Source organism: Pelmatolapia mariae, linkage group LG20 (assembly GCF_036321145.2).
Source record: "Pelmatolapia mariae isolate MD_Pm_ZW linkage group LG20, Pm_UMD_F_2, whole genome shotgun sequence".
Taxonomy (NCBI): Eukaryota; Metazoa; Chordata; class Actinopteri; order Cichliformes; family Cichlidae; genus Pelmatolapia; species Pelmatolapia mariae.
In genome coordinates this window covers 8,956,590-8,983,027 of record NC_086244.1, presented here as the reverse complement: position 1 = coordinate 8,983,027, position 26,438 = coordinate 8,956,590, and the positions used below count along the sequence as shown (strand labels likewise).

The 26,438-nt window shown below is 39.1% G+C and overlaps 3 protein-coding genes across 5 annotated transcripts in view; 1 reads left to right on the top strand and 2 right to left on the bottom strand.

The window, feature by feature from the left end:
* Positions 1-1,177: 1,177 nt before the first annotated feature.
* On the top strand, positions 1,178-16,102 carry ptpn22 (protein tyrosine phosphatase non-receptor type 22). The gene is made up of 26 exons (XM_063464319.1): positions 1,178-1,463; positions 2,668-2,776; positions 3,179-3,255; positions 3,639-3,734; positions 3,941-3,979; positions 4,167-4,238; positions 5,250-5,309; positions 5,453-5,595; positions 7,215-7,281; positions 7,382-7,459; positions 7,640-7,726; positions 8,145-8,649; positions 8,729-8,815; positions 8,912-8,986; positions 9,190-9,261; positions 9,390-9,538; positions 11,159-11,186; positions 11,371-11,454; positions 11,589-11,657; positions 11,780-11,913; positions 12,048-12,075; positions 12,530-12,616; positions 12,850-12,953; positions 13,047-13,077; positions 13,162-13,242; positions 13,324-16,102. Exons 1-26 carry the CDS (start codon positions 1,362-1,364, stop codon positions 13,383-13,385), a joined length of 2,526 nt encoding a protein of 841 aa, XP_063320389.1. The 5' UTR covers positions 1,178-1,361; the 3' UTR covers positions 13,386-16,102.
* Positions 15,950-22,183, bottom strand: LOC134618764 (lysine-specific demethylase 9). Its single transcript, XM_063464322.2, has 7 exons — positions 21,632-22,183; positions 20,600-21,240; positions 18,435-18,572; positions 17,339-17,481; positions 17,087-17,254; positions 16,863-16,971; positions 15,950-16,752 (listed from the first exon to the last, which is right to left on the bottom strand). Exons 1-7 carry the CDS (start codon positions 22,173-22,175, stop codon positions 16,216-16,218), a joined length of 2,280 nt encoding a protein of 759 aa, XP_063320392.1. The 5' UTR covers positions 22,176-22,183; the 3' UTR covers positions 15,950-16,215.
* A 433-nt stretch (positions 22,184-22,616) lies between these two features.
* magi3a (membrane associated guanylate kinase, WW and PDZ domain containing 3a) overlaps positions 22,617-26,438 on the bottom strand; it is a 107,779-nt gene continuing 103,957 nt past the window's right edge. Inside the window, exon 21 of one of the 3 annotated variants that reach the window (XM_063463151.1) lies at positions 22,617-25,668. In XM_063463151.1, coding sequence (XP_063319221.1) covers positions 24,686-25,668 — 983 coding nt within the window. In that variant the 3' untranslated portion in view covers positions 22,617-24,685. The remainder of the gene's footprint in view (positions 25,669-26,438) is intronic. The other 2 variants (XM_063463153.1, XM_063463152.1) reach the window with 2 other exon arrangements.

The following is a 26,438-nucleotide window of genomic DNA, read 5'->3' as shown; positions in this document are numbered from 1 at the left end:
ACTAGTGACACAGAAGTGAAAGAGTGGGAACCCTCCCCACATAAGAGCTGCACTTCACTTTATCTGGTAAGAAATTCCCATTTCTTTAATCTAGTTAGTCATAGTTTATCGGACACTGATTTTGATTATTGCGGGCACCATGAAATACATTTGCACAGCAGATGCTTGAATCTTTATGACTGGAAAAAACATGGCAAAAATCTTCGTTTAACCTTTTGTTATTCGCTAGTCTGTCTTGGATGCTTTGATATTATCCAGTTATATTTTTCCGATATATACTGTAAACCGGTGACTAATATAACATTCAGTTAAGTGTCAGAATGTCTCCGTTAGTTTACTTCAAAGCCACTAGATGTCACTATTCGACTGATGTGGCGCTCAGCACCTGCTAAATGTTGCAATGTCCTGTCAGAACTTCTTCATGATGCCACCCCTGACAAAAGCATTAGTTGAAGGTTCACTGACAAAAGAGGCAACATCCACGCCCGTGAGCACTTTGGTAAGTAATGCATTTTTTCATTTGTGTTTTTTAAGCCACACTCTTTTCAACGCTGAGCTTTTATGTATATTTAAGAAAGGGAAGTCTTTAACGGGTGAGTTATTGCCCGTGGTTCCTGAAAACATAGCTCCTCCCACTACTCTTTTTATGCACACATTGTGAATTTAAAAGTATTGTTGCTTAACCACTAAACAAATTGCACGAATTTGTGCTAGCTGAGATTCACAAGATTTTTTTTTATCATCCTGTCTTACTTCAGTTACAAAAATGTCTACTGTACAGTAAAGTAGGTACATGAAGACTTCCCAAAGCTCTGGATTACTGCTGAGCAACTAAGGGTGATTATCTTTGACACTTGCGCTCCCTCTTTCTTCTGTCTTAGGCACTATCCCTACATGCGTTTCTCCTCCAGTTGGCTTGTGTATTTAAAATATTGTACAACTGGCTAGACTGCCTGCACTACACTCTAATTTTGATTAAGATCACCCGTTTTGACTGTTTATGTGCATAAATATATGTTTGTTTTCCCCTACCATCCCCTTTGCAACATATATATGCAATAGAACACCCGGGTGACTTTAGGACCCTGTGAGAGAAACCCACAGGGGGCGCGGCAATATTTTTAATCTGACCACAGAACCTGTTAGCTTCCTCTTACATTCTGTAAGACAGTTTAGAAGTTCCCTTACACCAGTTCCTTCATGTGAGAGCTACAATACAGAAGTGCTCTGTAGCGGAGCAACATAACTGCCTCAGTCCTGTCCCCAAGCTTAGCAAGCCTATCCATGACCTGTGGACAAGGACCTTTGTGCCATGAAATGCCTATGAAAACTGCCCTGTCCCACACAGTGAAGATCCAGCTATGGACCAGCAGGTCAGGATTCTGAGAAGCTTCCTGGATGACCTGGAAAGACAGGAGGCTGCGGCTGAGGAGGCACCTAACGGCATTGCTGGGGAGTTTGTGGTGAGTTAACAGTAATGTTCCTCTTGTTGAAGTACAGCTAAAAATTCTCAACCCAGAAGACATACTGTATTTCTCGATGGTTTTCACATTCACACGCTAAAAAAAAGGTGTATTTTTATATTGACAGTAAGCACGGCGAAACTGAAAGTTCTTAGTCTTCCCGATTTTTAGGTTTTTTACAAAAGACATCACACTGAGGGAAGTACCACACTGGTATTTTTCGGAGGGTTCCAACGCCATTTTCATTCTTCCTCTTTGTATTGATGGTTGTCACTAAAGGCACAACAAGGAAGAAGTGTAAGCAAAAGTCCTGTAACACTTAACGACTGACGACTAGCAGCGACAACAACCACGCACACACAAACACACTCACGCAAACATACTAAATTGTGCCTGAGAAGTGTTAACCCCAGGGTGACATCATCTGTGGGCTGCTGCCATGGTGATGAGTGACATGGCGGTGCCTGAAGACAGCACTGTGTGCTTCACATGCTGCCCCTCTGCTGTCATACTGCTGCCACCCCAACCACTCCAGAGGAAAGAGTCCATTGCATCACTTCCTCTGAGGACAAAAAGCACTTTGTAGTGTTAGAGAAGTGCAGATGTATTTCAAGTCCTTTAGCAGACTCTTTTAAAGCTGCCCCAACTGGCCTCAGAACAAAAAGACCAATGTCTCAACAAGTCCTGCAATCACAAATGTGAGTTTAACTTGAGAGTCCGAGCTTCCGCTTAGATGATTTAGAATGGAGGTCCTCTTAGTTCGTCAGCCATCATGTCAGTTTGAAGTCAAATGAGTCACAGATTCTTCGTCTGAGGCTGAATCACATAAAAACTGACAACATGTGACAATGTGCAATTGGTCACATGTAATTTGCTGGTTAAATGCCCCACTTTTTACTCACTCTCCTGTATCACTTGCTTACGACCTTAAAGCATCTGCACTATAAAAGAGCTTTTCCAGTAAATGCACAGAAAACGCTACCATGAAACTCATATTACCCATCTGCTGTTTTGGCTAATTAAATAGAATTTAGATGCATTTACATGATACCCATATCTCAATATAAGCTTGGAGGATGTTTCAGTATGACACATCAGCAAAACTTTACAAAAATAGCTCTTTGGCATTTAGATGGCTTCTAGGAACTATGATGAAAAGTCTTTATGAATGCAATGCATTTACATTTCTTTTTGTGTTTTTCAGAGGTTGAAAAGTCAGTCAACAAAGTACCGAACGGACAAGACGTATCCTAGCAAAACAGCAGAAAAGCAGGAAAACATCAAGAAGAACCGATACAAGGACATTCTTCCCTGTAAGCTTGTCTAAGTGTATAAAAATACAACAGTTTTACAGTTTACTGCATTAACACTGTAAAGGAATACTTCTAGATTTGTTTTAAAGTATCTATAGTGTTGTGCTAGTGACCAAAAAACCGATATAAACAGTATATAATCCTTCATTTAGTTACTATTGTAAATTAAATTTGATAAACAGATCTACTTAAGTTTCTTATATTTATTTAAATTAGACAAGGTAGACTAGATTCACGGAAAAGCTTACAAACATTAACATATTTTATTATATTTTCATCTTTATTTTATTCTAATTCTGTTCTTTTTTCTTTTTTTTGCCACTAGACTGTGAGAACGTAAAGCACACTCGGAATTTTTTTAGGTTTTCCAACATTCATAACTACATATTTTTCTTTTTGTAGTTGACCACACCAGAGTAAAGCTTACTCTTGTCACATCAAAAAATGACACAGACTACATCAACGCCAGTTTCCTCAAGGTAAAGAACAAGTGCCCTTTTAGCTTATATCCACTGATGGCTCAGCTTCTACACATTTAATTGACAAACGTCATAAGTGCACTATTTAGGCTGCTTTAGCCTGGCCACAGTGGATTGGCCACTTTACAAACCAACTGTACCCCAGCTTCTCTTTTTTATGCTGTTCTAAGCTTTTTAACATTATCTGTGGTTGCACTGATCTCTGCTACGCTCTGAGCCGGAGTCTTGCTGCTGCTCTCTCTGCCAATATCTGTGAGTGGAAGGTTAGGGAGGTATATGCTGCCAAATCGTTGCTGCATTAGAGATAACAGGTTTCTTTTGGCCACGGGGGTCCTGACTGAAATATGGTTTGTGCAAATGTAACTACTGTGTTTTGTGTGCAGGGAGTGTCAAACTCCAGGGCTTACATTGCTACTCAGGGTCCTCTGCCCCACACAGTAGTGGACTTCTTGAGGATGCTTTGGGAGTACAAGATAGAGGTAAGGTCTACACCACAAGGTGCATTTAAGATAGCACAACTTGCTTTATTTCTTCAGTTGAAAATTAAATTAGGATTAAAAGAGCTTTGACTTTGGCCACAGTAGCTGAAATACAGATCCCCATCCCAGTTCACATATCTTTTCAAAATGTTTTTTTTATTTATTTTTAGATATATAATTTTTTTTACACATCTTCTTGATTCTAGGTTGTCGTGATGGCCTGTCGAGAGTTTGAGATGGGAAAGGTAAACTTCTCTCTGCTTTCCACTTTTTTTCCCACCATTTTTCACACCATACAGAATTTTCTCTATATTTGTATGTTTATACACCAGCCTGGTGTCAGTTTGTTAACTATTATCATTTGATGTATTGTTTAAATTGAAAGTACTTTTGTTACACTTGTATGATTTTTTTTTTTGTTTGTTTGTTTAGAAAAAGTGTGAGGTTTACTGGCCACAAAAACATGAGGAGCCGTTCGTTTGTGAGCCTTTTAAAGTTTACTGTGTGAGTACTTTTTGTTCTCTATTCATATTTTCAAGATGAATAGGTTAATGGATCTGATGCAAAAACTTATACTGAATATATACTATACTATAGTATTTGCTATACTGAATTTTAGACACCTACATGCATATTTAACTACTTTAGAAAACAAAAACTGGCTGCGCAACATTGGATTTTCTCTAATCCACACAGGGTCAACATTATTCATACGGTCTCAAATACATACAACTAATATTTGGTTAAATGTCCCTTAGCAAGTCGCGCCGCACCCAGATTTGCTTTGCTTTTTGTAGCTTGGCATAACTCTGGTTGGATATTTGACCACTCTTCTTGACAGAGTTGGTAGAGTTGATATAAATTGGTTGGTTTCTTAGCATATCTTATAACCACAGTCCACAAATTAGATATCATTAAATTTAAAAAACCTCAGCTTTACAATTTCAAACACATCTTCTATCATTGTGGCCAAATGGCTTAACCTTTGTCTTGTCTGGCCATAAAACTTCTAAGCCAAAGGCCTTTGGCTTGTTTATTTGGGCACCTGTAAATTTCATTTGAGATTTAAGGGGTCAATTTTAGAGCAGGGCTTTTTTCTTAGTGAGCAGCCTCTCAGTCCATGGCGACGTAAAACTCAGTTCATTACAATTTTAAAAAAGACTTTCCCATTTTGTGTAAATCTACAGTTCTCCATAGATTTTCACTGGACTTTCGCATTGTTCTGAGCATTGTTCAATCCAACCAGTGCTGTCAATCAAATTCTTTTTATGCTAAAGGATTTTTTTGACTTTTTATGTATAAATTTGAGCATGTGTAGATTAGTGAAAATCCCAAATAAGCCCCAAATTACCGTTCACACCCATGATGAATCTCTGTAAACTGACCGGTACTGTATGTCATGCACATACACTATACCTAATTATACTTTTTTTTAAGTCTTACATTGTTTTACCATAATTTTGTAAGCAGCAAGATCAAGAACAAGGTTAAAGAAAAACTTTGTTTTTTGTGCAGGACTCTGAAGAAAGCAAAGGAGACTATCTGACCAGGACCCTAAGGTTGACCTATCACAATGTAAGCACTGTTTATAGCCTGCCTAACTTTTGTGGTCGTAATTGACAGTTGGGTTTGAACCCAAAAATATAGCTATGAAGTTTAATGTGCTCTAAAAAGACGCTTGCATTTTAAATGTGTACAATACTTTGAATTTTTTTCAGAGTTCCCGAACCTTGAAACAGTTGCACTATGTCAACTGGCCAGATCATGGAGTACCGGACTCCATCCCTCCCATTCTGGACATGTTGCGTGAGATGCGCTCTTATCAAGCCCATGATGACATCCCTATTTGCATCCACTGCAGGTCAGGCATTTGAATAGAACTTGAACTTACTGCATGGCTGGAGTTAAGTTGTTAAGGCAAAATATACATCCTGTTAACATATGAGTGAAGTGGATTCCCTTGCTCAAAAATGAGCTGCAAAGCTGATCTTTATTTTTTAATAGGTAATCCTTATATTGTTGGAAGCTCTGTTCATCGTTCTTAAGAAAAATGTTCTTGATGCTGTTTGGCGAAACCAGAAATGAATCAGAATGTACACAGCTTAACCTTTATTTATACAAGTAAAAGGTGCAACGGTCCAACTGAAAGGAGGCTTTTGTCACTGTTGGTTTCACATGCTTAAATTTCACATCCTGTCACTCAGGACAACTTGAATCAACAGCTTGGGGTCAATTTTAGTAGCGATTGATTTTCTAAATATAATGTAAATTAGATTGCGTTGCTTTTTAATGCAAAGAAATGTGAAATGTGAAAAAAATATTCCAGGTAAATGAAATCGTGACTCTTTTATTCTTGTACATTGTTTTTTGTTTTTGTTTTAAATAGTTTGAAAGTTCGCATGCGATTTCTTTTAAAGTAAAACATGAAGTCATTATAGAAATTGAGGTTGTTGTCACTCTTTTATTCTTTACTTATATTTCTCAAAATCGCTTTGTTATCTTATCAGTACATGCACAAGCAGAAACTACCACACTGTATGAAATGCCATCGCTCCTTTCTAACATGTTAAAGAAAAAAAGCAGATCAAAGGAGAGCTGTGCTTTTGGTTGTGATCAAGTTTGTACTGCTTGTGGGCAATGTGTACAGGTCCCCAGCAATATGGCTTCGAGGTTAGACACTATTCTTTTAACAGGAAATGTTTGTAGGCGGTTGGCCAAAACCCCACTAGGTTGTAAAGTATATATGTAGACATTTCCCCCTAAAATTTTCCAGCACTTACACTATGGCTAAAGCAAGAGCTTGTGACTCAGATAAGTCCAAATAGAAAACCTTGGGGCATGTGGGATTGCACCTGTGTGAGCTTGTCAGTTGTGTAGAAAATTTGTATCATTTTGTTTCCAGTTCTGCATCATACTTTCCCTCTGAAGAAACGCAAACAAGTATAGATTTGTCACATACTTTTACTTTGTCACATGCTGATTGTTTATTTTTTTTACATAAATACATCTTATATTTTTTTATATGCTTATGCTTAACTAAACTGTTCAGAAACTATTAACATGTGAAACCATGACACTCCTCATGATGAGTCAGCCATGTACTGTTGAGTTTGTAGCAGATATAACCTAACCTACATATCATGAAGCCACCCCACATCTGTGACAGGTCACCACAACATGGTTGCTAAAACGCTATTATTAAAGTTTTATTTTTTATTGCGGCAGTTTTTCATTGATTTTCTCGTCCTGAGAAAGAGCTTTGTACTTAATTCAGCTGACGAGGGGAGTCGTAAGCTGTGAATAGTTACAGACATTGCTGCAGTGGTTGTGGTTTAGCCATTAGCTGTACCATCACACCTAATGCCTTCTTTAGCTATGCTACATATATGTAGGGCAAGTATAGCATAGTTGAAGAAGCATACGGGCAGTTATACTGAAAATGTCTGAAAAATGTGACGTTTTTCTGTTGTGTATTTGCAGTGCTGGCTGTGGTAGAACAGGAGCCTTGTGTGTCATTGATTATACTTGGAACCTCCTAAAGAAACAGGTTAGATATTCTTCTCTGCTATGCTGTACATTTTGTACGACAGATGCGTTTAGCTGTAAAATTGCCAACCTTTCCATTACTTTTGTGTGCTTGTTTATAGATGATCACTTCAGATTTCAGCATCTACGATTTAGTTCAAAGCATGAGAACCCAGAGGCCATCTTTAGTTCAAACCAAGGTACCTGATGTTTTTTTTAATATAATGCAGACCATCACATCTAACAAGTCTTCCAATCAACAGAAACACATTTCAAGCAATTTATATAACAGTAATGCCAGTTAATATCAGTTTTGTCTCGTGAATCGTGCCCCAAAGTTATGCTACCTAACAGAACAAATTCTTGTTGTTTAATCTCAGGAACAATATGACCTTGTCTACAGAACCATCAAGTTACTATTTCAGAGATATTTGCAGTCTGTAGATGAACAGACTTTCCAAAACGAGGTAAGTAACCAGAGATTTATTATTGTTAGTGAGCTTAGACAGAGACTAGCTAGAAGCAGAGACGACACGGTTTTCAGTTGTGTGCTTCATCAACGCATACCGAAAAGCACAGCCATCTGAATCTGTAAAACAGAAACAGTAGATGTGGCAGCCTTTCTTGTGGTTTCAGCAACATTAAAATAGAATGTAGTCACATGATCAAAGCGGAAAATCATCAAACTGGCAGATTCGAAAATTAACTAAGAAGGTAGTGACACCTCTGTGCTCTGTTGAAACTTTTGCTGTACACTTCTCTTATTTACTGTTAAACAAAATATTAAACGGAGCTGAGAACATTCATATTTTACAAGCATACTGAATTTACATGCAAATTATAATCAATAATCTATTCTTGATGCAACTCATTCTCCTCTTAAAGGTCTCTGAGGTCTTTATCCCAGGTGAGGAGTCTGGTTTCCTGCCACAATTTCAGTATCTGCTTGACGAGGAACGGGCCTTCCTACCACAGTACAACAGTCCTTTGGCTTCTTCAGAAAACCTACTTTTCTTGAACGCCAAGGACATGCACACAGACCAGCAACAATGGCATCTGTTCCAGACCGCTCCTGAGTCAATTCCCCAGGACCTGAATGAAGGACCCTGGATGGTGCATGCAAATCAGAGAATTCCTTCAGCAGAAGAATTGATTGCAAAGAGTGATAGTGTACCATCACTGATCCGTCAGCCTTCACCAGATATAGCAGCAGCCATTTGTTCAATGGTGGAGGACCCCTACTTTGACACTGGTTTGAGTTCTCCATCATCAGATGGGGGACTCATGGGTGCTGCTGAGGAGACCACAGAATGGACATTTAGCCCTCTTTTCAGTGCACCCTCATTATTTTTGAATGACCACACTCTGGAGGCCAACTCGCCTGCTTCAGGTTAGTGCTAGTGCCTGTGCATGTGTTAGTTTCAGGATGACAACACTGACAATAGCAGCTGATGTTTCTGTTTTTGCAGACACCGGTGAAGTCTGTACTTCCGGAGAAGACCCTCCTCCACTACCTGAACGAACCCCAGAATCCTACATGCTGGCTGTGGATACAGGTTAGGGCCCATAGTGAACATACATCTGGAATATGAGCTGTTAGCTTAAGGGACGCTTACTTAAACGATGCAACATGTTGCGATTTTGTCTTTCAGAGGTATCTGACCCTTTTGAAAGGTTATTAGTTATTCCACACGATGCTGCTGCTGATGCACTTACAGAAATTAGTGGTAAGAACACGTAACTGGAAAATAAAATGAAACTATTAAGTATGTAGATGTCTGCAACATATTACAAACAGTTTCCAATGCATCAACCGTCTACTGATCACTTGCAATAAGATCTTATTTGATCAAAATCCTTCATATTGCAATCATGTTATTCAGCAAGTGCACTATTATTGATACACTATGATACTTTTCCTTACTTCCAGGCAGTCCCCCCTCACCTGCACCCCCACTTCCAGAAAGAACCCCTGAATCTTTTGAGCTGGCTATTGATCAGGGTAACTTCATAATTTCAGAAATCTCAATGATGAAACAGTAATTTAAAAAAATGAAAAAGTTTTTTCAGGTACTTCAGTATTCATAAAAAGACAATTGATTAATGAAATTGCTTATTTTGACTTTTCAGCTCCCGTGGAGCAGAAATTAGAGGTCATACCAGCAGTCGCACCAGCGGTGAACCTGAATGTAATAGGAATGTCTTCAGAATGGTTTGGCAACTCAAATCTTGGAGCCACTACATTTCAGAATGAGAGGAAATCTTTTGAGAGGAGTAAGGTAAGAAAGAATTCTCTAGACAGAATTCCTGCAAAATGTGTCAGTAATGCTGAGAAATAGAAAAAGAAAGAATCAACAGTCCACTAAATATATAATCAATCTACCGGTTACTTAAGCAGCTTTCTTGTATTAGTCATCGTGATCTATAAACAAAACATGCTGCAGGAGGTTATCTCGCTTATCTCTAGTGTTGCGCTGCAGCAAATTAAGGAACATGGTCGTTCTAACCAAACCAGAGACTCATAGACATTGTCAAATTGTTGTATTATTCGAAATACATGCAGAGCTTAAAATAAATAATAGCTCTTACTCTTGTCTGTGGTTATTCTCAGTCACCAGACTGATAACTGGTTTTTGGGTTTCTCGCTCACGAGGCTTTGCAGCTTCAACAAACACAAGGTTGGGACACTGTGTAAAGTACAAATAAGAACAGAATGCAATGGTCTGCAAAACTCAGAAACACATAATTTATTCACAGTAGAAAACAGAAAACAAATCAAAACAAACATTTTAAGAAAAATACTGGCTCATTTTGAATTTGATTGCAGCAACATGTCTCCAGAAAGAATTTCAAATTTACAAACAGTCCATGCGGCGATTTTCGTGACAAAACCATTCATGTTTTCAATGCAGTGCCACCCGAGGGCATCCAGTGTTGATTTTCATTGTCCCTTGCACGCTCTTGATGATGAAATATTTATACAGTTTTACACTGAGCAACATTATTCTGAATGTGCTTGTAGATACAGTTGTTTGCAGATTGGCGAGCCTCTTGCCATCTTTAATTCTGCCTCTAAAAGATACTCCTTTTTCCTCCAAGTCAGTACTGACTGGTACTGACTTTTGCTAAGTGATCTTAGCAACAGTGATGCCTTATTTGTACAATTTTCTACTGTGTACTTTTTAGTCTACCTCTTGTTTTTCCTGCCTTTTGTTGCTAGTTACCAGTTTTTTTATACATGTTGCTAGAATCTAATTCAAAATGAGCTAATAGTTTTTCCCAAAGTGGGACGGTTTCTCAGTTTAAACATTTAAAATGTTTTCTATGTTCTGTTGCAAATACAATATGAGTTCATGAGATTTACTTAATCTTAATTTCTGTTTTCATTTACTGCTTTTCTGGAATCGGGTTTGTATGTGTTATTCATTTTACTCATTTACAGTAGTTATTAGTAATTATGTGCGTCCCAGAACATGTGGGTGCAATGTCACACCCAGAAATGTCACAATGACACACGTCAAGGTTTGTGATAACTCACGTTGTTGATTCACTACCGTTTTCAAAACCATTTCCCTTACAAAACAATAGCGGTAACTGTTTAGATGTAGTAAGAATAAATGCATTGCTGAGTATTATCCCTGTTGTGTTTGTACATGGTTAGTGGTTGTGTAGTTTCCCTTTTGCTTCCTTTTAGTTCTGCGAACAAACTTTTGCTTGCAAGGAGAGAAAGAGGAGTTAAAAAAAATATTTAAAAGGTCATGATAATTATAGTAGTCATTTAGCGACACTTAATGTTAGATTTCATGATCTAAAATAAAACTGAAATTAATGTATACTGTTCTGGAAATATTTCTGAGATATAGATATAGATAACTGTGAGATACTTTTCTTTCTTGTAGAGTCTGAAAGTGAAAATGACCTTCACAGGTAAGATTTTTTTATTAGATTAAAATTGGCTATTAACAGTGTAATAAACTATACCTATGTAAAATTCTACAACGATAAAAAAAAATTTAATTTTACATTTTCATAAATTCTCACAGTTCTTAGTAGGATATTTCTACATGTTCTTTGCGATGATTTATATAGCATTGCTTTTTTTGTACTGTAGGACCAGTAAATGATCCTGACCTTTCTTCAAATTGTACTTACTCTCCGTCTATGGAGCCGCTATCTCTCACACAGCCTGCCAAAGGTACGATCTAACTTTGATATTTGCCTTCAAGTCTTGTTTTAGAATAAAACACTTGCATGCAAAACAGTGAATGAGGTAACTGTTACCTAATAAGAAATGTAAAAATTTACGGTTGGTTGTATTTGATTGTGCAGCCGAGCGCAGTCTGACACCTCCCCTTCCAGAGAGAACTCGACAGTCCTTCATCCTCGCCACGGAAGAAAGTGAGTATGCCATCACCTGCTTATAGCAGCGATAGGTACAACTGTGTATTTGTACAGCAGTACTTGATGTCTACGTGGAATACCTTTTTTTTTTTTTTTTATTTGTTTTGTTGTTTGTTTAGTTCATGAGCCAACCGCCATTTGCCCGCAACCGTTAGAAATAGCGCACCCCTCAACAAGGGTGGGTATATCATCTGAGTGGGATGGCACTTCTCAGCCCAAGAATTTCCACGATGCTGTCATGAGCAGGAGCAAGGTAATGGTGGTAAAATAGCTCCAAAGCAATAGAACGCGCTGTTCTAAATAAGACAGCAAACAGACAAAATAGTGATTAAAATTATAAGTTCCATAAGACATTTAACATTTTTGTTTTTAAACACTTCCCCACAGAGTGTTCGACCTAAAAGTTCAAGACAAGGTAGGTTGTTCAGTTCAATGAATGATGATACCCCCCTCTTTAGATGTGAGATTAAGTGATTTTCCATTGAAAGGGTATAAATAGCAATATTTGATCATAATCATAAGCTTTTTGTGGTTTCTAGTGAGCAGTGGAGGTGTGGCTTTTGCATATACACAGAGCTCTTATTAAGACTGTTTCAAAGTTGGGAACGGAAACTATAGACTATAACAAGTTTGGATTTTATCAGTTTAGGCCAGTGACCACACTGATTTACTTACTGTTACATTAAAAATAGTTTTTGATGATTTTAAATGGTGTCAAAAGGTTGTTTGTTGCTTTGAAAATGTTGGAGTACTTATTTTCACCACTGGGAGGCATGATATGATAAAACAACTGATGAAAGCTTGACTTTTAAATTGCTACTTGTTTTATTCATGATTAATCTAAATGCTTCTTTATGTGCTGGGTGTAGTTTATCATTGTGTTTCCACTGCAGAGCCCCCAACTGCAGTTCAGCCGATCGCTCCACCTACTGTGTTTGTAGCTGAAGGAGGAAGTGGTGAGTTGGTTCAGGCATTAAACAAAATACACAGTAGCCTCTCTCACACACACTGTTATTAGAAGACCTGTGTATACGTCTTGCATGGAAAACTGTCAGCCAAGTGCTTTGCTATAAGACTTCACAACATAGGGATTACTCTTGACGTGAAAAGCAGATTGTGTTAGAGGTTGCGCTTGGCGAAATTTCAAACACAAATTATTTCATTTTCTTTCTGTTTCTGTGTTAATCAGCTCAAGCGGAACACTGTGATGTGAACCGCAGAGCCTCCCTGAACAACGAGAAATCAGAAAACAAATCAGACAAAAACAGCGAAAAGGCCATGAGTAGAACAAAGGTAAACGTAAGCTATACAAGTACATAGTTGCACGTTTCAGGGATATTTGAAAGGATATCGGCTCTAATTTGTGTTTTTGTTTCCTTTGCCTAGAGTCTAAGATTTTTTAAACACAAACAAAGACGTAAGTTTGCTAAGATAAAACTTTAATACGGTCCTGATATCAGAAAGCTCAAACTAATAGATCTGTAAATTCTCATATCCTCAGCAAAAACTGCTCCTCCACTGCCTCCTACTCAACCTGGAACATCATCTCAACCATGCAGTGTTTTTTCAGTGTTCAAGTTTGGTAGGCCTACATATACTGTAACCAATCATATGCATTTCAGTATCACATAATACATTATAACACCATTTTTATCACCCGCAGGATTTGGAAACCGTTTTGGAAAGCCAAAAGGCCCCAGGAAATATCCTGACACTTGGGTCTGACTTCTCTGGAAACATAAAAAGTAGAAGTGTTTTTTATGATGGTCACAGTGACACATTGCATTGCTAGAAGATTTGCATCACTGCCTCAGGACTAAGTGGCGATCAAACAAGCACCAGCACTATAGCACCCCCAACAGGGAAGTCTTGTTACCTGAATATGTTACGTACGATTTATGAACAAAAATGGATTTTAATTAAAAAACAGTAGCTTTAAAAGAAAAACATGGACAGCCACTAAGATGAATGACTTGAAAGTTCAAACTCAGGAATGCTAGTCTTTACAATAACTTGCGTGCAGAAGTAAGCAGTGAGAAGTTTTAACACTTCTTGCATTAAAGCTCAAAGCAATGCTGTCATGCAAGAAATATATTTTGATATGTGCCTTTATGCTTTCAGCATAACATTTGAAAACGGGTATGCTACTTTGTGTTCATTACTTGACTTTTTCTGTGAAATAGAGCTCATTACTCAATGTCTGTTTGCTATATTTGACGTGACCACCTGCAGTTTTTAAACATTTTAAAAACTACTAACACCACCTTAAAAGACATGTCCGGTTAATGGAGCATTGAATATGCATATTTAATATGCCTATGTTGCAACTGTAAAGCTTAACTATATTACATACACTGGTTACACACAAATTATTTATTAAAAAATATTGACAGTATGCATTCTAATTGTGTTTTTTCCCTCTTGTTTAACAAGACTAGATCCCATTACAAACAACAGAAATCCATGTTTCTGGCACACAGAGCATGGCAACATGAAATAACAAAAGCCTGATATGACAGGGCTGTGATGGGGTGTTTTTTTTCTACATCGATTTATTAAGTTAAGACCACGTGAAAGCCACATTTCTGACAAAAGAAAAAGCCATTTTTCTTCCTAGTTTGGATTATGAAAGGCCTAATTTTCTATAAAACTATGATGCTATTATTATTTGCTTTTGGATATCATGCAAATGTAAAATGGATCATGTGAGCAACATTTTTTTTTAAAATAACAAAAACATGGTACACTATGGCTGTTTAGCCTCTCCCCATTTTACCATCCTACTCAACAAATAAACCTTGCAGGTTTAAATGAGGCTTACTATATACAGTAACAAGGCACTAAGATGTAGTCAGTGATATAGCAAAGGCAGCAAAACACCATCACTTCCTTCACACAGGAACAAAATTTAGAAGACAACAGAATGAAGGTCTCTCTGAGACTCGGTCGTACTCTAAAACTTGATCAAAGCTACGACGCTATACGCCTATTAGCCACAGCATTAAAGAGACGCAAAGAAATAACACTGACTGTTGGACTTTGAGGAAATAATTCTGGTATTCATGTGGATGGTACCACTCCAAAAAAAGCTGCATGGGCCTCCCTGAGCAGAACCCTGACACAACACAAAAAGTGCTCAGGAATGGCTGAACAGACTAAAATGCCCAAGGCATCGACTGGGCCTCAAAACTCTGGTTTTAGTATAATCGTGCATTTATGAGATGCAATACTCTGATCCCCAGAGACCACAGACACAGACCCTTTGGGATTGCTGACAGTGCTGTGCCAGGAGTTGCATACTATGAGGCAAGTAGTTCTAATGTTGTGACAGATAGCAGTATTTTTGGACAAACCTTGTGCAGGCGGGGGGCGGGGCTTACACTTTCTGAAGCCACATAGTTGCAACCATGTCAAACTCACTACAAAGTGCCTTCTTCAGCATAATGACATTATCAGCTAACAATAAGAGTGTGAATGGAATTTTAATTAAACTGAGACTGAAAGACAGCTGCAACATATTCCCAGCAATAACAACATAATATTTACATTCCAAATTCTGAATACAAACTCCACACATGAAGAAAAGAGCCAAATTGTTATTGCTAAGCGCAATAAATGTGATTCTTTAGTCATTTAGAAGTGCTTTTACAATTAGGTCATAATCTTAAATACTCATCACTGGTTATAAACCTGTGTTTATATGTTAAGCTCGATCTTAAGAAAATAAATAAATATCAAAAAACTATATTAACAGTAAGAAAAAGGCCCTGTATAAAATGGTATTTAAATAAAGAACTGCCCAAACTTCAACTTATGAAGCAGACGAGTAAGTGCTTGTAATATATTTAGACAATATAGTGTATGTTGCTTAGTTTAAAGGAAATTATACTCAAGTTTAAAAGATGGCATTTGAAAATAATCCAAAGTAATAGCTAATTATTATTTCCATAGGCATGATGAATGTAAAAAGTCCAATTCTTCCCAAGCTTTTAAATCAAATAAAGGCCTGGCAGCACTTTGACAACTCAGTCTATCAATGAGAAGCCACAGTATTCTTAAGGTAACATTAGTTCACTTTGCATCGGTCACTGAAACTAATAAAAAAAATATCAGTATCATGCTTCTATACTTACATTTTTTAAGCTTCTAAATCGATCCACAAGCATTTTGCGACTTCAATTCTTCCATGATATGGAAGCTAAACCAGCTAAACATTCAACATATATTAAAACATGTGCATGTGACAAATTATGTCAGTCTAAAAAATAATAGTTTCTATACATCATACACAGCTTCTGAATAAAACAGTGGAGAGTTACAGTGAATGTGAGAGCAATATAAAATAAGAAATTGTATTATACAATCCCATTAAATGATGTAATTGGACTTAGGGGAAAAAATGTGACTACATCATAAACAACATTTGAAGATTAAAAACAAAAGCGTGAACAATAATTTAAGTTGAAAAGCTTCCTGATTGACATAGATGTCAGTCCAAGTCCAAAATTCCTTTACAGGGGAAATATAGGTTGTGGGGGTAGATGGGGGCATAAGGTCATTCTGGGAAGTCTGCAGTGTGGCCATGAGCTTTCGGAAGGCTGGGCTCTTTTGAAGGTGTACATCCAGGGTGGACTGGTGCTAAGAAATGGTGGGGATCCTTGTATGTTGTTGGGAGGTGAGCAGATTTAGCAGGCTGTGGAGGGGCTGGCTGAGTTTCCTGGGAAGGTGTTGCTGGCCTCTGGAACTCGGGTTCTTCAGTTTTAGCCACCCCACCCTGGATGTTGTCTCCCTGTGGTCTTGCACAGGGGGTTATGGAGGCATCGGGCCTGGCAGGGGAGGAAAACGACACTCGACCAGAGGTGGGGCTGAGATCGTTGGGTTGCTGCTCCTCCATTGCGGTCATGTCTTCTGAATGGTACTCTTTGAGGCGGATGTGCCAGGCGAGGCTGCAGACTGCAGACACTGTCTTGAATTGGTGGATGACGTTCCTTGGGATAAAGTAAATGTCGTCGTCACACAGCTGGGCGCGGATATAGCGAATGCCTTCCCTCCTCAGCTGGTTGAGCTTTGCATCATCCACCCATTGAACACACTGCACAAAGAACGAAGACACATAGCGGTTTTATTTTAAAGCAAACAAAAGAAACCCGCTATAATATAAAAAAACAAAAAAACACATTGCTATAAAGCCACACGTCTCACCTGAGCTACTGGAGGTTCGTACAGATCCAGCTGCAGCCTCTGGACAACTTCATTGAAGTCCCCAGCATCAAAACACACTACATCTTTGGTTATACGTGGTCGGTTATTTCTGTAGGAGATTTTAAAAAAAGAAACAAAGTATATCGAAAAGTTACTTTCCCACTTCACGTATCATGATGCATGAGGTGCTGCTATCGCATCATCTTTATTTAAGAGATACTCACCCTTCTCCAAAATGCACTGCCTTCAGTACACCGACAGCAGCAGTGCTCTGCCAGTCAAAACTCTGCCCAATATGATCAGCATGGGCCTTAGTTCGGTCTTCAAAGAGAACCTCCCTGGGTTCACTGGTTCTCGGTAGGTAGTGCAGATTTTTTACCTCATTCATGGACCTGAAGAAACACATAAGAAAACCAGAGGTTACATCATGAATTCTTTGCCTATATACACTGATAAACCCACAGATGAACTTGTACCTGCGCCGCTTGAAAGGAGACTTAGGCATGTCAGCAGTGGGCACCATCTGTTCACCTGGTCGGACCCACATGATCGGCCCATCATCACTCTGGGAGCGACAGTCCAGTTTTAGACTAGAGAGGGTTCCCCATGGGAGGGTCATCTGTGATGATATACAAAGACACAAACATTAAGAAACATCAAGGCATCAAGTTTACTTTGATATGCATCATATTACAGCCTATTAAGCATATGCTATTTGCTGATGAGCCCTGTATATGCTGGGTAATGCTGGAGGATGGTGGTAACAATAAAACTTGTAACCAGTAGGAATGTGTTAGCACTAGATTGATCATAGAGTGTTGGTACTTCTTAACATTCCTGACAGCAACATACTGTATTCAACATCTTCAAGTCTACGGCCCAGAACGTAAGTACTGCAACAAGTTTTTGCTTCCTGTACTTTAGGCTTCGAGCATATTCAATTTGAAATAATCATTGGAAAGTCAGGTTCAGTTTTAGAATAACTTTAAATACACAGCCCCTACCATTTAGGATTTCATAAATAAGGCCAAATGAAAAAGTTTGCCATTTTTCATATGCAATATTTTGCTTTTTGCAGGCAATAATTTGCTGAAGTCTTCAGAACTCTATATTGGTATTTTCTGTGCTCCATTAAGCTTTCACTAGAGCCACCATCAGTTATTGTTTGTTATGCAACACAATGCATGTTGTTTTCAATTTATTTGGATGAATAATGGCACACATAAGGCTCTAGCATACCTCTGGATTAATCCAATTTCTTATGTTAGCATTAAAATAATCACTTAGTGCTAATGTTGAGTGACCTAATGTTTACTGGTTAGGGCACATACAGCATGAGAAGGGTCCAACTGCAGCCTTACAGAACCAAGTAGCTAGTTTCACAGTACTTTACAACCTACTGCTTACTCTAACTTCATGGAACAGAGTGCTGCAGCAATGTATGCATATTCTTGTCCCACTTCATTAGCATATGGCACACAAAACAAAATTGTTACAAAACCTAAGTGCTGTGTGAGCCATGTAAGCAGACTACAAACTTCCATCTATTAGGACTCTAATATTTCCTCTGACCTTAAGAAATGGTGACTCTTCCAGCATGTCCAGGAAATCTGGGAAGTAATCTCCAACTTCCTCGTCAACGGCTCCAACCAAGCTGATCTGCCTCATGGGTCCTGCTCGGTAAGTCCCTGAACAGTAAGTCCGATTCACCTAGGACAGCAGAAATTTTAAATATATTTCAGGGTGTGTGCTACAGTCTAACTTACTGTCTTTGTATATTGCATTTAGACACAAAACAAATGACTGTTAAATGTCAAAGCCTGAAGAAGAATGTGCACTCTCATATCACAGATTAATGATTGCGACGAAGCTTCAGCGACACTTTATGGCTAACAGATTCGATTTACTCAGTCACACATCACCTGGTAGCATATTCAAAGGAGGGGGAAAATCCATACACAAGTAACTCTAATGGATTTCTGGCCCGTGTGTGTCTAGCCGAGACACTACAGACCGTAATCTGTGAGTCACACCTTTATTTGTAGAAGCACACATGAATGCATGGAAAATATACTAGACTACAGTCATTGTAGCAAAATGATCAAACGCTTCATGAATCACAGACGTGATCAGCAACATAAACACTGCTGTTTTATGTAATGACCTTGTAAAATTCTGTAGTAAGTAAAAACAACAACAACAAAAATTTGTGCATTTATGCAGTGGTGAGACGACTCCATGCATAAAGACAAACTGCTGATCTCTGTATCCTTTTCAGCGTCACACATATGCAGATGTACTGACACAGTTTCATCTTTCTGCAGTTTCTCCAAACGAATCAATTTGCAACTAGGGCTGGGTATCGTCACTGACTTCTAGAATCGATTCAATTCCGATTCACAAGGTCCCGAATTGATTCGATCCACGATTCGATTCGGGGAAATTTTGCCTCAGACAGTCAGAAATATTATAATTCTGATCACTTATCAGTACATATCTATATTTTTATATCTATAAAAAGAAAGCTGACACTTGTGAAACTTTATCAAAGGTGTAAGCATCACAGCAGATTCCTTTGTGTCAAAGTAACTGAGGATAAAACACATGCGTGCCGTCGGGTGAGAAAGGCGACATCTCACTGATTGGGATGCGTTGGGTCCGCGTTTTGTGTTTACGTCTTTGTACAGAATCCGTGTACCTGCTCTCATTTACTGTTTTAGCTGTTTGGTGGTTGTAGAAATTTTGTGAGGTTTAACTTGAGATTCTGGCGTTTCGGGCAAAATAAGTTTACATTTAAAAATCGATTCAGGATTTTAATGAATCGATATCACATTATCCAAGCCAGAATCGATTTTAATCGATAAATCGATCATCAAAACCCACCCCTATTTGCAACGTCATGAAACAACTGTGACTGTAAGTGCCCTCTGAGAACAAACGCACCCAGCCACCAGCAGTTTTTCAACTTAATGAGAATATACATTAAACACAGACAGCTACTGAGAGGCCAATATTTTTGTACCTCATTTAAGATCGTGGCTTTTTTAAGGCTTGCTCTGACTCACAACAATATTGATTTGATCTAAAATTTGTTTTCCGTTTTAGTGGATCGCATCTCACCAGAAAAAGTATCTGCACCTGATGTATAAACACTGGTGGAGTGGGGGAACTCATTGCCATCATGGGCGATGCTATCTATTTCCACTGTCTACAACTTAAAAACACTCAGCAGTCTGATAGTTTTCGTTCATGACACATCATCTCAGCTGTGACCTAATTTACTCCATTTATGTTTTTGCATCTCTGACACAAAAATGTTCTTAAAAAAAAAAAAACCCAAAACCCAACATATTCTGCAAGTTTAAATTTGCTCTTCCCAAAACTATCCCCTCTATAAATCCACTTATGCTCTGATATTATAGCACAAGAACAAGAATTTCTTGTACATCTACCTGGGTTTTGTACTGTTAGTTGATTAAAACCAAGGGATCTTTACACTAAAACATCTATTAAAAGCAATATATATTTAATATTTAGTTAGCTCCATTCATAATGGAAATTACTCTTTTCAGCCTTTTTAAAAAATGTTTTTTTAAACACAAATTCATGCTGATCAGCATCTAACCACTCTGCTCACCCCAAGCAGTGTCTTGTAAATTTGTTTATGAAAGTCACGAGGGATTTTGTTTACATTCTTTGTCTTATGGGCAAGAGAACCATTTGCCCTTTTCACATACCTGAGAGTGAAAGTTGGCAATAGTGGTAGTCTCAATGTCTTTCTTGCCCATTATCTCCATTTTGACCGGCGTGTTGGGGAAGTTGAAGGCAAAGTAGTCCAAGAAGTCCGGTAGGTATGCAGCTGCATTGTGTACTACTGACAAGGCATAGGAGGCTGCACCTTTAGGCTTTTCGCCAAAAGCCAGCTTCAGAAATTCCTGGGCAAAGCACTCCATCTCAGCCGGACTAAGACAGGCCAACTCGTCAGCATAGGCGTGCAAGATAGACCCCCCACCATTGGGTTGCCTTTCCTCATGTATGAAGCGTCCATATCGTGTTCCTGTCTGGAGACAGGAGCTGCGGATGTAGTGGTCCTGGTGGGAAAAGAAGGGGGCGTGAACCTGTTTGAGAGCATGGAGGTGGGCCGGGTAGTTGACAGCATCTCTGCCAGGATGGTGATTGCTTTCATGCTTAATGCTGCCAGGCAGAGAAGGATCTGTTCCAGCCCCTGAGCATACAGTCTGAACGGCTTTGTTGTGCATGTGTCGAACCTTCTTGACACCGTGCTCATCCTCATGATTCTTCTTCTTCTTCTTTTTTTTCTTAAGGAGATATTCTTCTAGTGTTAAAGACTTGCCATTCTCATTGTGAGGCCTTGGCTCTACAAGTAAATGAGCAGCTAAAAGTTAGAAAAGAAGGATGTGCATAAAAAAAGCTATGTTTTGCTCTGATTGTTCTTTAGTCAACCCATAATGCAGCAGACTAGCAATGATGATTAAAGGGAGATTCAGGGACATATTTTCTGTAAGTTTTACGTATTCATTGCTTCTGTTTTTTTCTTATTTACTATCAAAGGATATACACTAGGTCAGTTGTATATCTACTCCATAAATTGCACTACTTAACAGCAAACATTATAAATTGTTGTAATCAAAACACGCACACATACATGCCGTTACTTGTCATTCAGATCAGCCCAACATCCATCTTACAATGCCAACAGTCTTTAAACGAAAGTAAATAAATAAATAAATGAAAATAGCAAAGCTCACCCTTCTTTTTCTTCAGTTCGGCGTGTTTTACATTTGCTTCTTCATTTTCCTTCTTCAGCTTTAGTTTCAGGTCCTTATCCCTGGGCTTCTCTTTGAATTCCTGGGGCTTGGCCTTGACCACTTTGAGAGGCGTGAAAGTGAAGAGCGCAGGTGGCTGTGAAGGCACCGTTTGCTTCTTCTGTAGCTGCTCCGGCACCTTTCGCGGCTGAGGCGGAGGAAATATGGGCTTCTTCGTGCCGTTGGTGAGGCTGTGATTGTGATGGTGGCTGTGCAGGACGTGCTTGTCCGTGCTGAAGTTGTGGGGCTTGGGATTTTGCTGCAGCTGATGCGGCTGATGGATCCGGTGCTCGGCATGTTTGTGATTATGATGGTGGTGATGGAGCTTCACTTTCTTCGCTTCTTTCTCAGACCTCTCCCGTTTGTCGGCCAACGGTGACAAGTCCCTTTTCTTCTTCTTCTTCTTCTCTTTCATGAATCGCTCCAGACGATCCCTTACCATTTTGTCTTCTACTTTGGCACGGAGCAAGTCGACTTGAGCTGCCATCTTTGCACGTACAGTAGTCAACAATTTAAAGGACTCTGGGTTCCTACTGCGCAGGTCCCCGACAATTTGTAGTCCTCTTGCCGTTAATTTGTAGTTCCCTTCGCTGATTTGAGTCCATTGCGCACGCGCAACGCATTGATCTGTAGGTAATGTAGTTTAAAGACGGCGCATGGCTGCATGGGAGTTGAAGTTTGGAATGTACTGAATGCGTGCGGCTTTGCACGCACTCACCTCCGTTCAGCTGACGTAATGGTTAACCCACTGGAGGCGGAGCTTTTGCGTTTACAGCGGGTGAGAGCTGAGAAGTAGCAATATTACACGCCACAACGATAAACCACTGTAACCGACTCCAATTTGAGGTAAAAATAATTTTTTTTTTTAAAAAAGGCACACCCACTAGATGCGAAAAAAGGACAAAACAAACATGTTTAATCAGTAAACCTTTATTTATCAGTGCATGAACAAAATGCCATGACCAGATTATTATTATTTCTTTTCAACCACTTTATAGCATTTCCTCTCAGTTCCCTTCCCTTAAAAAAATAATGAAACAATTTACAGAGGATTTTTTTCCTGCATGAAGGCAAATATTTATACAGGTGCTGTACAATTTATAAACATTTACAACTACCATGATGTAAAACTAAAAGTTTTTTTATATATATTTATATATATATGTATATATGTTGGAGCAATACAAGGCCACAGTATCATACATGGTAATGGCATGAACAGTAATTAATACAGTATCGCATCATAGTCACAATAAAGTGGACAATAAATTAAGCAGTGGTCTTACAGACCCACAGATGCATGCATTACTGCTTCACATCCTTATGGGTTGGGTTCAAGCAATAATTTGCTTGTGAACAGCAGTGTATAAACCACTAGGTGTCTCTACTCCACAGGAAAAACATTGGAACAATGCTACATTTTCATTTTAGAGCAGGGCAACATATCCCAATAACTTTTTTTATTACACTGAATTTATTAAAAAATAAAGTTGACAAACCTTAGATTGTAATTTCAAGCCAGACTCCTAAAGAAATAGTATTGCCAATTTCATGCACCATATGCTTAATCACCAAAGGGTGACATTTGGTGAATTCTTCAGGCATCTGGCCTATAATGGAACATAATATTAATACTATACTACTTAAATCATGGGGGTCATGTTCTAAAATAATGATCAAAAATAGATATTTGTGTTGGAATTATCTGTTTTTGTGCCTACATTTATAGTAACAAAAACACATATCTTCTAATGTTTTTAGTAAGTTAAAAGCCAGATGTCTCACTTCTTACAGTCAGCCTCTGTTAATTCAATTCATGTATAATATGTGTCAATATATGTGTAACCACTTTGTTAAATGAGATATGTTTCATCTTCAGTATATTCAATGCTACAGTGATATTTAAAATACACAGGCCTACAAGTCAGCTTGTATACATACACGCAGGCAGAGGACCTAAAATACAGAGCTGTGAACAGTCAGCAAATTTATGAATCAGGCTTGTATGAAATTAGATGCATAAACTGCAGTCTCTGAATGTATTCTTTTAGATGGAGATGCTTATCTACACGTTCCATTTCTACCTTTCCTCATCAAGTCCACGTGAAAAGTGAAATTATGTGTACTAACTGTTCTGTGTACATTTAATTTCAATAAATTACATTATGCTTTATTTTCATTTACACACATATAACAAACATTAGAACTATAACCACAAGTATCTGGTCTGCTGATTTATGCATATAAAGCTCCAGGGTAGTCTTTCCATTCTCTGATATGCTAAGGGGATTCATGTCTTCGCATGTATGAATGCAGTCACACAGACGATTCACGACTCTAGTCGGTCTCAAAAAACAAACCATAAAGGACTTACAAGACAGTTTTGCTTTTAAGACAGCGATCAGAGAAAATCACAAGTCTCAGTTTTTAAAACATCCATTTGTGACAGCAACAGTGAGTTAGTCTCACCTGGAAGAAAAGCTGTGATTGCATGTGTATGCCTTTAAACCTTCAAACATGACACACGCAATAAAAAACCCCAAAACAAACAAACAAACAAAAAAATCTGGATCCTTCATCGTGGTGGGGAGGAGAGCAGTTTATCCAAAAAACCCACAAACAGTCTCACAGTGAGTGCAATTAGGAGCAGCTTCTTTATATTACCGGAGTCTCTGATTGGCACAAAATAGACGTCATTGTTACTTCCAAATACCACACTCAGAACCCATCTGTTACACACATGCTTACACATCATTATACAGTACAAATACTCATGTAGGTACAACATGTGTGTCGGATCAGATATCAGCAGCTTGATGCAAACTGATGTAGGCAAACTGGTTGGAGAAAAAAATAATCAGGAGCAATGAGAAGCTATGTTGCTGGTTGCACAGTGATCTGCTATGTCAGACATGTCTAAAAAAAATAATCCTTCAATTCTGAATTCATGTTTGTGGCTCAGCTTTTTCTTTATATATGCAGAGTCCTGGCAGGGTTTCAGATATCTGCATATGTGGTGTCCACTCGGGACTGGATCTTGGCAGAACTGGGAACTTTCCACGGGCCCGGGGTGATGGGACCCTTCTTGCTGGTAGTGTTCCCATTGCAGCTGGGGTCTGGGATGCTACTGTTTGAACCTCGTGGGTCCTTTTTATTCACTTCTTCAGTTGAACCATGGTACTTGCCATCTCGATGTTCCTTGTCCCGTTTGTCTCTTCTGGTCTTTCGGCTCAGTGTGCCACCATCAGCGTCTGACCCCACCCTCTCCCTGTATGTTTGGGAGTTGGATTTTTGGACCAGTGCCTCTTGCTCAGCCTTCTTTGCCTTTCTGTAGTAATCAGTGGTTCCCCAGGTTTTGTCTCCACTCTCTGTAGCTCCTCTTTCCTGCCAGTAAGCTGAATCAGCCTGCTTGTACCTCAGGTCCTTCTCTTCTCCAGAGGCAATATTGGGCTTTTGGCCAGCTGGGCGCCTGGGGCTGTGAGGCTCCTCCAGGTTGCTCAAAGGCACGGCAGGGTCACGTTCCCACTTGGAGCCTCTTTGTCCCTGGGCTTTTCTGTCCTTGCTCATGTCCTCCAGGGATCCGCTGTGGCCTTGGTCTGTTTTTCTAGGGCTCTGGGAGCGATCTATGTGCTCCCTTTGGCCTTCAGTGGCTCTTCTGGGGCTACCACTTGCGGAGTCACTCCTGCTTGTTTTATTGGTCTGGGTGCTTGGGCTGGTGGTTCGCTTATGGTTAGGGTCAGAGAGCTGCTGTCCTCTTGGTTTGTTAGGCTGCCTACCATGCTCCCTCGCAGCACCAGGGGACCCACGTTCTATGCCGTCACCCCCAGGGAACTCATCAGGGGCAGATATTTTGGGTGAGGATGGGGAGAGTTCAGAGGTAGAGAGGGAGACAGAGGATGGAGAAGCTGGAGATGACTGCCCGTCAGATACAGAGAATCTGGGAAAGCTTGAGGTTGGAATGGTTACTTTGTCCTTTGAACCTATGAAGCAAGCAGCAGATAGTAAGAAAAAAAAGTTTGAGCTAAGCAAAAAAACTGCTATGTGAAAGCAAAGAAACTGCAGAAGCTAAAAAAAATCATAACGAGATATTTTTGCACATTCAACAAAGATTAAAGATGATTAAATAAGTCATACAATAGAAGCGCGATATGCTCAGTTTTTGGAAAAAAGATTTTTTCCATCTACCACACTTTCTGTAATAGTCCTTTGTAATAGCCCCCTCTAATATATTTGCCTTGTTGAGATGTGTATCAGCTGACAACGTAGCTATCAATGAAAAGGTGCTAGAGTTCACTCAGCACTGACGTTTCAATTTTCCCCAGAGCTGATAAGAACTGCACAGCTGTAGTTGAGAGCAGATATATGCAGCAGAAAAAACAGAGAGAGAAAAGGGAGCGTGATGGACTTAGAGGTGCTGAATGAGCTTTTGGATTTCTAAGAGCAAAAACTCAGAGAAATTCATTCAAATAATTTGGTCTTTGGATTGAAAGATTGATGCCAGTGAATAAACACAGATCCTTTTACCACTTTTCCACTCACTGATCAATATCTGGTTAAGAACTTCTCTCCAGGCCTCCATCTTCACTCACACTAAGGATGCAGTGAGTGTTCAGTGGCATCTTGTTTTGTAATACCCTTAAAAAATAACCTGTGGGGCTCAGAAGCCTTCCAATGCTCCTGCAGGCCTGTTTGTTCTTCTAGGACTCACTGCTTTAGTTCAGCCCTCCGCATAGTCTGGTTATACTGTAAT

Coding starts and splice junctions, on each gene's coding strand:
- LOC134618764 (XM_063464322.2), bottom strand. CDS start 22,175: ATGGCAGCTCAAGTCGACTTGCTCCGTGCCAAAGTAGAAGACAAAATG. Junction 21,241..21,631: donor CGAACTGAAGAAAAAGAAGG/GTGAGCTTTGCT, acceptor ATTTACTTGTAG/AGCCAAGGCCTCACAATGAG. Junction 17,482..18,434: donor AAGAGTCACCATTTCTTAAG/GTCAGAGGAAAT, acceptor ATATCATCACAG/ATGACCCTCCCATGGGGAAC.
- ptpn22 (XM_063464319.1), top strand. CDS start 1,362: ATGGACCAGCAGGTCAGGATTCTGAGAAGCTTCCTGGATGACCTGGAA. Junction 7,727..8,144: donor AACAGACTTTCCAAAACGAG/GTAAGTAACCAG, acceptor CTCCTCTTAAAG/GTCTCTGAGGTCTTTATCCC. Junction 9,539..11,158: donor AATCTTTTGAGAGGAGTAAG/GTAAGAAAGAAT, acceptor TCTTTCTTGTAG/AGTCTGAAAGTGAAAATGAC.